The sequence below is a fragment of the Diplotaxodon limnothrissa genome, linkage group LG7 (assembly GCF_057381915.1).
Source record: "Diplotaxodon limnothrissa isolate DT_005_m linkage group LG7, D_limnothrissa_male_GT1.1, whole genome shotgun sequence".
NCBI classification, from domain to species: domain Eukaryota; kingdom Metazoa; phylum Chordata; class Actinopteri; order Cichliformes; family Cichlidae; genus Diplotaxodon; species Diplotaxodon limnothrissa.
The window spans coordinates 34250146-34259870 of record NC_140602.1 but is presented as its reverse complement, the minus strand read 5'-3'; the positions used below and the strand labels follow the sequence as shown (position 1 = coordinate 34259870).

The window sequence follows — 9725 nt, the reverse complement described above, 5'->3', positions numbered from 1 at the left end:
GTAAATCATGTTTGATATGTAATATGGGTATCGTGTTTTTTCCTCTTGTAATCAATGAAGCAGTTTATGGGAAAGTGCTCTGGTGCTCTTAACACATTCTTTATTTTATTTTATTTTTTTAAAGCTTATGTTTGTAATAATAGAAGTAAAAATGATTAAAAAAAAAATCAGTCACTTGGTACACTTGGTCTGCTGCTTGTTAGTGCAAATGTCTAATCAGCCATTCATATTGCAGCAACTTGATGCATTTAGATAGGTAGATATGATCAAGACAGCCTGCTGAAGTTCAAACAGCATCAGAACGAGGAATGTGATGAAACCCCAAAAAGTTGATTCTGTTCATCTGGACGTAGCGTTTTCAGGTGGATAAACGTTTCAGCTCTCCCACTGAAAATGCAACGTCCAAATGAACAGAATCAACTTTTTGGGGTTTACTGACCTGGATGATTAAGCATGCATCAAGAATGTGATGAAAGTGACCTTGACCGTGGCGTGGTTATCGGTGCGAGACAGGCTGGTATTTCAGAAACTGGCAATCTATCAGGTCGATAAGCAGCAGAAGAACAAACCAGGTGCCATTCCTGTGAGCTAAAAATACAAAAGTGAGGCTTCAGTTCACACTGATTCACCAAAACTGCACAATAGAAGATTGGTGAAGTGCTGCCGGATCTGAAGAGTCTCAGTTTCTGCAACATTCGGAGGGTAGGGTCAGAATTCGGTGTAAACAACATATGGCCAGCAGATCTGTATGATCTTAGCAAAATCCCTGAGGAATGTTTCCAGCAGGCCGTTGAATCTATTTCATTCAACTGGGTACTAGGTGATTTTTTTTTAGGCCCAAGCATCCCTCACTAATATGATGCTGAATCAACAAATGTGGAAGTGAAGTCAGAATCAAAATCAATCAGATGTCAGGTGGTCTTGAGATGTTTTCTTGAAGCAAATCCAACCAGGATGTAAGGTGATCATAAAGATTGTGACTATCATAACTATAGAAATCTTTAAGCAGTTGTGTTCAAAGTTCAAGGTGTTCCTCTTCCAGGACTGTGAAACACTCACGCTGTTATTTAGTGCATATAAATCAGCTCATTATACTCTGTTCATACTCTGTTCAGTAAAATGCACAAGTTTACATGTTGTTCCATTAAATTTGCTGCTTTTTTGTGTCGTGAGTTTCGCCAACCTCATTTTCAGTAAGAATTTTTTAGTTTAGTTTTATTTAACTGTTTACAGTGGTATGCAAAAGTTTGGGCACCCTTGATAATTTTCATGATTTTCCTTCATAAATCATTGGTTGTTTGGATCAGCAATTTCATTTAAATATATCATATATAGAAGATGAACACAATGATATTTGAGAAGTGAAATGAAGTTTATAGGATTTACAGAAAGTGTGCAATAGTTACTTAAACTAAATTAGGCAGGTGCATAAATTTAGGCACCCCAACAGAAAAATTACATCAATATTTAGTAGAAATACCAGCCTCCAAACACTTCCTATAGCTTCCAATGAGAGTCTGGATTGTGGTTGAAGGTATTTTGGACCATTTTGTTTTTACAAAACATGTCCAGTTCAGTCAGGTTTGATGGTTTCTGAGCATGGACAGCCCGCTTTGTCATGATCTGGGTGGGTACCTGCAGGTCTCCAACAGCGGCTCCTCCTTTAGGTGGAGTTTGGTTGCTCCTCCCTGGCTGACCACCTGTGAGCAATTATTCCGGCAGTATATCAGACCTGCGCACTCAACCGTTCATCGCCTGAGTATCTACTATCCCCATGTTAGTCAAGTGGAGCATTATTGCGCTGTCCAGAACCTGTGTGATGACTTGTTCTCAGAGGTAGCACCTGGAGTGGAGGTCTTGTCTCCCTCCTTTCCTGGACCTGGGCCGCTTGCTGCTGATACGACGTTGCCTGCCGGCCCACCACTCACTTGCCTGCCTCCCCACATCTCGACCGCTTCCGGGCCTTCCGCCCCACCTGTCCCCTCCACCTGAAACCAAGTAAGGCAACTCAGTTTAACTGTGGAGGATCGTTGATTGTCTGCTGGATCCCACTGACCGTGATCTCCTCTCATTCCAGTGCCCTGGCCCCTACATAGTCCTGCTTCCACCTCCCCGCTGCCTCTGCTGTTCAGCTGTCTCCTAGAGGTGTCTAGGTCACCCTTAGTTATCTTAGATTATCCTACGCGCCACTAGTGTGGTGGCGTCGTTTTGTTTTTGCTTGTGTTTGCCTGTGGGTGAAAATAAATCCTTTGTTCTCTTACCGTCTCGCTTCCGGGTTGGTTTCTGCACCTGTGTCCATCTCTGTTCCCTCGTGCCGCTGGGCCGTGACACGCTTTAAGTAACACCTAAGATTTTCAATAATATTCAGCTCTGGGGACTGAGATGGCCATTCCAGAACGTTGTACTTGATCCTCTGCATGAATGTCTTAGTAGATTTTGAGCAGTGTTTTGGGTGGTTGTCTTGTTGAAATATCCAGCCCCGGTGCAACTTCAACTTTGTCTCTGATTCTTGAACATTGTTCTCAAGAATCTGCTGATACTGACTGGAATCCATGTGTCCCTCAACTTTAACAAGATTCCCAGTACCTGCACTTGTCACACAAACCCCACAACATGATGGAACCGCCACCATATTTTACTGTGGCTAGCTCTTGGAATGCTGTGTTCTGTTTCCGCCATGCATACCGCCTCTTGTTATGTCCAAATAACTCAATTTTAGTTTCATCAGTCCACAGCACCTTATTCCAAAATGAAGCTGGCTTGTCCAAATGTGCTTAATCATACCTCAAGCAACTCTGCTTGTGGCATGTGCGTGGAAAAGGCTTCTTCTGCATTACTCTCCCATACAGCATCTCCTTGTGAAAAGTGCGCTGAATAGTTGAATGATGCACAGTGACGCCATCTGCAGCAAGATGATGTTGCAGGTCTTTGGAGCTGGTCTGTGGGTTGACTATGACTGTTCTCACCATCCTTCGCCTCTGCTTATCTAAGATTTTTCTTGACCTGTCACTTCCGGCCTTAACTAGAACTGTGCCTGTGTTCTTCCATTTCCTCACTATGTTCCTCAAAGTGGAAACTGACAGCTGAAATCTCTGAGATAGCTTTTTGTATCCTTCCCCTAAACCATGATGTTGAATAATATTTGTTTTCAGGTCATTTAAGAGTTGTTTTGAGGCTCCCATGTAGCCACTCTTGAGAGAAGATGCAGAGGGGAAAAACTTGCAATTGGCCACCTTAAATACCCTTTCTTATGTAGGTCAAGGGTCAATGAGCTTACCAAACAAATTTTATGTTCCAATAATTAGTGCTAAAGGTATTCAAATCAATAAAATGACAAGGGTGCCTAAATTTATGCACCTGCCTAATTTAGTTTAAGTAACTATTGCACACTTTCTGTAAATCCTATAAACTTCATTTCACTTCTCAAATATCATTGTGTTCCTCTGCTATATGATACATTTAAATGAAATTGCAGATCCAACCAACTGAAGATTTATGAAGGAAAATCATGAAAATTATCAAGGGCGCCCAAACTTTTGCATACCACTGTAAATGTGTGTTGGTTGCATTCTAGGATAATATTGGAGTATTTAAACTCAATACATATTCATTAATACAGTTAAATGTATGACATTTAAGCTTATTTTTCCAGAAATGGAACAGTTTAAGTGAAAATATCTTCACTCAAAATTCTCTTCTTAAAACCATCTAGTTTCAGCTGCAGCAGCTCATCCTTGCCTTTTGATCATGGGGGCGTTAAAATATCCAAACTGACTGTTGTATTATTGGACTGCACAGCTGAGGTCTTTTGTGTTTTCTGACAGATGAAATTCCTCACTAGGTGTGGACTCTGTGTTGCCATGTTTTTATACTCTGACACAAGAAAGAATGGTCTGATAGTAGAAATGTAGCTGGTTTCCTGGTGACATCTATGCAGTAATAGCAGCCTCGGTCCCACTCCCTGTGAAGCGCTCCCAAGATCTTAAACTCCACATCTGAATTTGGGTTCTAATTTCCATTTGTTAGCCTCAAACGAGTTTGTAATCAGCATTGAAATACCTAATGATAATCTTATGGATCTGACAGAGTGATAAATGCAAAGCGGTACTCACTGATCCATTTTAAAGAACATTGTTATTTTGAAATTGTCTACAAATTGTCAAGGACTGAGTTAAGGTTGTGTAAGGTGTCTAGTATTTGCATCTTATACTCTGTGTTGTCAACAGTGGGTAGAACCACATGGTGCTTTTCTCAAGAGTTGTGGCTTCGTGGCATGACTTGCAGGCTGAAAACTTCCTCACTATTCACAAAATCAACCAATTGCGTTCAGTCTCAGTGTTTTTCTACAGCTTCACTCTCACAGATCTTCTCAGAAGTTAAGACATCAGGATGCTGTTACAAACGAGCCGCAATGCAGATATTGAAGCACGCATAAAGAAGATGTAGTTTCTGTGTAATTTGCTTTTAAAAAATCTTTTTTAATTTTAATGCGGTAGTACTATATATATATATTTTTTTATCATTCTGTTATCTGAGAGCGATAATGGCACGGCAAACAAGCAGACTGGATGAGAAAAAAATCTGCTGTTCGATCTGTTTGGATCTCCTGAAGGATCCGGTCACTGTTCCCTGTGGACACAGCTACTGTATGAAGTGTATTAAAAGCTACTGGGATGAAGAGGATCAGAAGAACATCCAGAGTTGCCCTCAGTGCAGACAGACCTTCATACCGAGGCCTGCTTTGAAGAAAAACACTGTCTTGGCAGAGTTAGTGGAGGAGCTGCAGAAGACTGAACTCCAAGCTTCACCTGCCGATCATGGCTATGCTGGACCTAAAGATGTGGCCTGTGATGTCTGCACTGGGAGGAAACTGAAAGCCATCAAGTCCTGTCTGCAGTGTCTGGTCTCTTACTGTGAGCAGCACCTCCAGCCTCACTATGAATCTACTGCCTTTGAGAAACACAAGCTGGTGGACACATCAAAGAGGCTTAAGAAAATCATCTGTTCTCAACACAGTGAGGTGATGAAGATATTTTGCCGCACTGATCAGCAGTGTATCTGTTATTTGTGCTCCATGGATGAACATAAAGGCCATGACACAGTTTCAGCTACAGCAGAAAGGAATAAAAAGCGGAGAGAACTTGGGGTGAGTCGAAAGAAAATCCAAGAGAGAATCCAGGACAAAGAAAAAGACATAAAGGTGCTTCAGGAGGAGGTGGAAGCCATCACTCAGTCTGCTGATAAAGCAGTGAGGGACAGTGAGAAGATCTTTAATGATGTAAAACAGCAGATCAGATCTCGTCAGAAAGCTGAAGTGTGTCGTGCAAGAGAGCTTCAGGACAGAATAGAGAATGAGATCACTGTGCTGAAGAGGAAAGATGCTGAGCTGGGGCAGCTCTTTCATACACAGGATCACACCCACTTTCTCCAGACGTACACCTCACTGTCACATGTGCATGAATCTGTTGGATCACTCAACATTAAAACATGTACTTTGCAGTACTTTGAGGATGTGATGACAGCTGTGTCAGAGTTCAAACGTAAACTACAGGAAATCCGTTTTGGCACCGCAGTCTCACAGTTAGAGGGGGAAGTGGATGCAGTAATGTCTCGACCTGAACCCAAAACCAGAGCTGAGTTCCTCGGACTATCTCAAGAACTAACGCTGGATTTTAACACAGCAAACACAAGTCTCTTATTTGAAGGGGACAAAAAAGTCAAATGTATGAGTAAAAAATTTTTATATAGTCATCACTCAGACAGATTCATCAACAGACATCAAGTCCTGAGCAGAGAGAGTCTGACTGGATGTTGTTACTGGGAGGTGGTGTGGAGTGGAGGAGCACTTTCAGTGGCAGTTTCATACAAGAATATCAGCAGAACAGGAGATGAAAGTCTGTTTGGGAACAATGACAGTTCTTGGGCACTGGAGTGTTTCAAAAATGGTTATGAACTGAGACATAACAAAATCAGAACTGTCATTTCAGGCCCTCAGTCACCCAGAATAGGAGTATACGTGGATCACAGAGCGGGTATGCTGTCGTTTTACAGTGTCTCAAAGACCATGTGTCTCCTGCACAGAGTCCAGACCACATTCACTCAGCCGCTCTACGCTGGATTTTGGCTTTATGTTGGATCGTGTGTTGAGCTGTGTGAGCTCAAATAGTCTAGAAAAAGAGGTCTCTCCTAAAGAGGTCAGGCAAAATATATAGCATAGATTATAAGTGCAGTGATGTAGCATGGGTCTGTGTTACTTGCTATAAAAATTAACAAAAACAAATAAAAGTAATTAAAAATCTTTAACTGGAGGTGAGCAGACAGTGTGTCACAGCTTCCCCATTTAAGCAAAAACAAAAATTGCCTAAAATTGATTACCTCAGTAAGTGTGTGTGATATAGATGACTTCAGATGTTGAGGATGAACTCAACTGCACAAGTCACCTGGACTGTTAAGGACAGCATAAGTGCAGGCCAGTGGGAGAGTGGGGACAATTGGATCGTCCTGGGTCATTTGAAGCAGCGTTTTGAGCTTTCTTGTATTTTAGTGTAATTTTGTATTATGGTTTATGTAACTGTCCCTGAGACAGTTAAAATAAAGTTGGTTATTTCATGTTTCTGTGATAGATTCATGCTTAATTTAGTTCATTTATTTATAACATAAGATGATAAAAGTGTAACATTAATTAAAAAACATGTCTAAAATATGTGATTACAAAATATGGGTTTGTTAAATATGTAAAGTGCTGTAAGTTTGTATGAGCTAAAGTTTGTAATTGTCACATGACCAGAGTTTGGTTGAGAGCACAACCATGGCATTGTGGAGCTAGCATGGATACATGGCTACAGATGCATCTACAGCCTCAGCGTTAATGTTATTCTGCATGTGGTCCAAGAGGCGCACACGGTATGGTTTCATGTATATTGTTTGTATAATGTTGCATACGTGTTCTACACTGGTAATGAGAGGACATTTTTGTGATATCCATTATTGTGCATTTTTCTGTTCTGCTTGCACAAGACTGTTTATGGACACTGATATGAGAGACTGATAAGCTCAAAACATTTATGTTGTAAACTTTGTGTTTCTTCAGTTTTCACGGTGTCTGAAGACAAGAGTGAGAGAGAGAGAGAGAGAGAGAAATAAATTTCCGAAGACATCAGTATGATGCGTGGCCATTCTTTGTTGGACCCCTGTAGTTACAGTTTATGTTTAGGTTCATTAGTTGGTCAGGAATTTATTCTGCATTTTGAATTGTCTAGTTTCCCCCGTTTTCCCCCCTGTGTCTTTGTCCTGCGTCCCTCTCTAGGGTGGCTGTAGCTCAGGAGGTAGAACGGGTCACCTACTGATCGGAAGGTTAGTGGTTCCATCCATGGCTCCTCTAGTCTGCATATCAAGTATCCTTGGGCAAGATACTAACCCCAAGTTGCTCTCCAATGCATTCATTGGAGTATGAAAGTAGTTAGGAAGCACTAAGTATAGAAAGAAAGAATGTGGCATGATGTATAGAGCGCTCTGAGTACTCGGGAGAGTAGAAAAGCACTATATAAGAAACAGTCCATTTACTCTCTTTGGGTTTGTGTGTGTGCGTCTTGATTTCCTTTTCTGTTCCCATGTTCCCCCTCCTTGGGTTCATTCCAGTCCTCTCCTGTCTGTCATGTTTATCCATGTTTCTGCAACTCCCCTGTCTCTTGTCCCCTCTCACTCCTTCTCTCTCGTGTCCCCTCTCGCTCCCTCTCCCTACCTGTTCCCTTGTTGCTCTCCTTGTGTTTCATCTCGTCTCCCCGTTTGCATCCCTGTTTATCCCTGGTGTGGTGTCATGGTCTTAGGTCTGCGTCTCTGTGCTTCCTGTTTTATTTTGACAGTCAAGTGTCCTGTGTTCAGTGTGTTCAGTTTTGCTTCCTCCTGTTATGTCATTATGTTTATTCACCCCAGCTGTGCTACCCGTGTGTTTCCTCTTCCCTCTTCATCCCTCTGTGTATTTATGAGGTCCCCGTGTTTGTTGTCCGTTCGTCTGTTAACCTTTCCTGCATCTCCATGTTTCATGTACTCAGTTTTTCCAGTTCAGGTTTTATGTTAGTTTCTCCCCTGGTTATTTCCTTTGTTTGGCTTGTGTTTTTGTTCTTAGCCACAATAAAGGCTCATTTTTCATTAAAGTTCAGTTCTGCCTCGTTCGTCTGCATTAGGGTCCTCACACCACAACCTCCACGCGATCTTGACAATAATGATGCTCCAGGAAGAAATAAGGCAACTGTGCATGATATGAGTTCACCCTTACAGAGTATTTTGCAGGGAAGAATGTTTAAAAAAGACAAACTGAAGCACTCATAGCAAGCAAAACTTGCTACTGACCACACAGTAAGTACCAATGCCAAGTCAATGGCTCTAGGGTTAGGATGATAGTTGGGACTTGGTTTACGCTCAGCCTATTTTGCAACAACGAGTTGAAAAATTAAAATTCCTATTTTAGATGTCTCTAAAAGAAAACCCAGTACTCTCCTAACCGTGGACCGGTCTTGTAGTCTCAGATTTTGGATGATGCCCCATCTGTTTCCTGTTGTCCATGAGTCCTCAGTGTCTATAAATTTTTCTGAGTACTTAGCTGCTTTGATTCTTGATACTTACTTTTGGATCTTTGGCTCTTTCATACAGAGGCTTGCTTATTAACCCTTTAGAGCCGGTCGGAGCGGGCACGCTCTGTTTTGCGTAACTATTTTTAAATCCCGGTACCTCTGCAACCATGTAAGCTAGCGCAATAATTTTTTTTGCATATGAAACCGGAGGAGTTGTACTTACATCTTATGCCATCAGCTTGTCCTAGGTCACAGTTTCCTTCCACATAAAGCTTTGCAAAAACTGCATAAAAAGCACTTGCAGCAACAAAAACATAATATTCCAGAAACACGCTTTGCCGATCCGATCAGCTGTTCATAACACTTCCTACGTTGGAATAGACGTCAGCGCGAACTTTTGCATGTCCGCCATTACCTGCCCGAAACCGGAAGTGACGTCATTTTCGCGGAAATGTAGTTTTTTGTTTGTTTTTTTTTACCATCAGGGCCTTATGAGCCTCTACTGGTGTTTTTAAAAGTTATGTTTGACTTTATGACTTTCTGTGTCGTTTCTGGGATGCTGAGGACTCATATTGCACTGCTGGAAATAATTTATTTTGATGCAGATGCTGCTTTTTTGCAAATTTGCATTATAATATTTATTTTTGTTTTTCCTGCAGTATATAAAAATTGGTGTATTTCAAAAATAAAACTATGAAGACACTCAAAATAAATTTCCTGTGGTGGGAAACTATTTTGTGCAACTTTTTTGTATTTACAGTTATGAGGGATAAGCCTCTTAAATTTCTCTAACTAGAAATATATGTTAAAAAAGCAAAAACGATTTTCAATTATTTTGTAGTTTATTGCACTTTTTTGCAATTTATGTAAGTACTATGCACTTAATGCAGACATATTATTAAAATCTGGGCTATAATGGTTGTATTGATGTATAGCAACTTGAAATGCTCCCAAAAATGGCTCCACAGCATGTAAAAATATAATATAAGCTCTGGCGGGCTTGGTTCTATGGTAGGTCTTAAAGGGTTAATTTTTGGTTTGCTTGCATGTGCAATTAGTTTCTGTAAAAAAAGAAGAAGAAAAAAGAAGAAGCCTATTCCAGTTTGGCATGGCCTGATAAATTTCACAAAAATTAAAAAGTTAATGACAAAGGTA

The 9725-nt window shown here is 40.9% G+C and overlaps 1 protein-coding gene across 1 annotated transcript; it reads left to right on the top strand.

The window, feature by feature from the left end:
- The first annotated feature begins 4543 nt into the window (after positions 1-4543).
- LOC146628638 (E3 ubiquitin/ISG15 ligase TRIM25-like) lies at positions 4544-6166 on the top strand. Its single transcript, XM_085357065.1, has one exon. The coding sequence runs from the start codon at positions 4544-4546 to the stop codon at positions 6164-6166; it is 1623 nt and encodes a 540-aa protein (XP_085213191.1).
- Positions 6167-9725: the final 3559 nt, after the last annotated feature.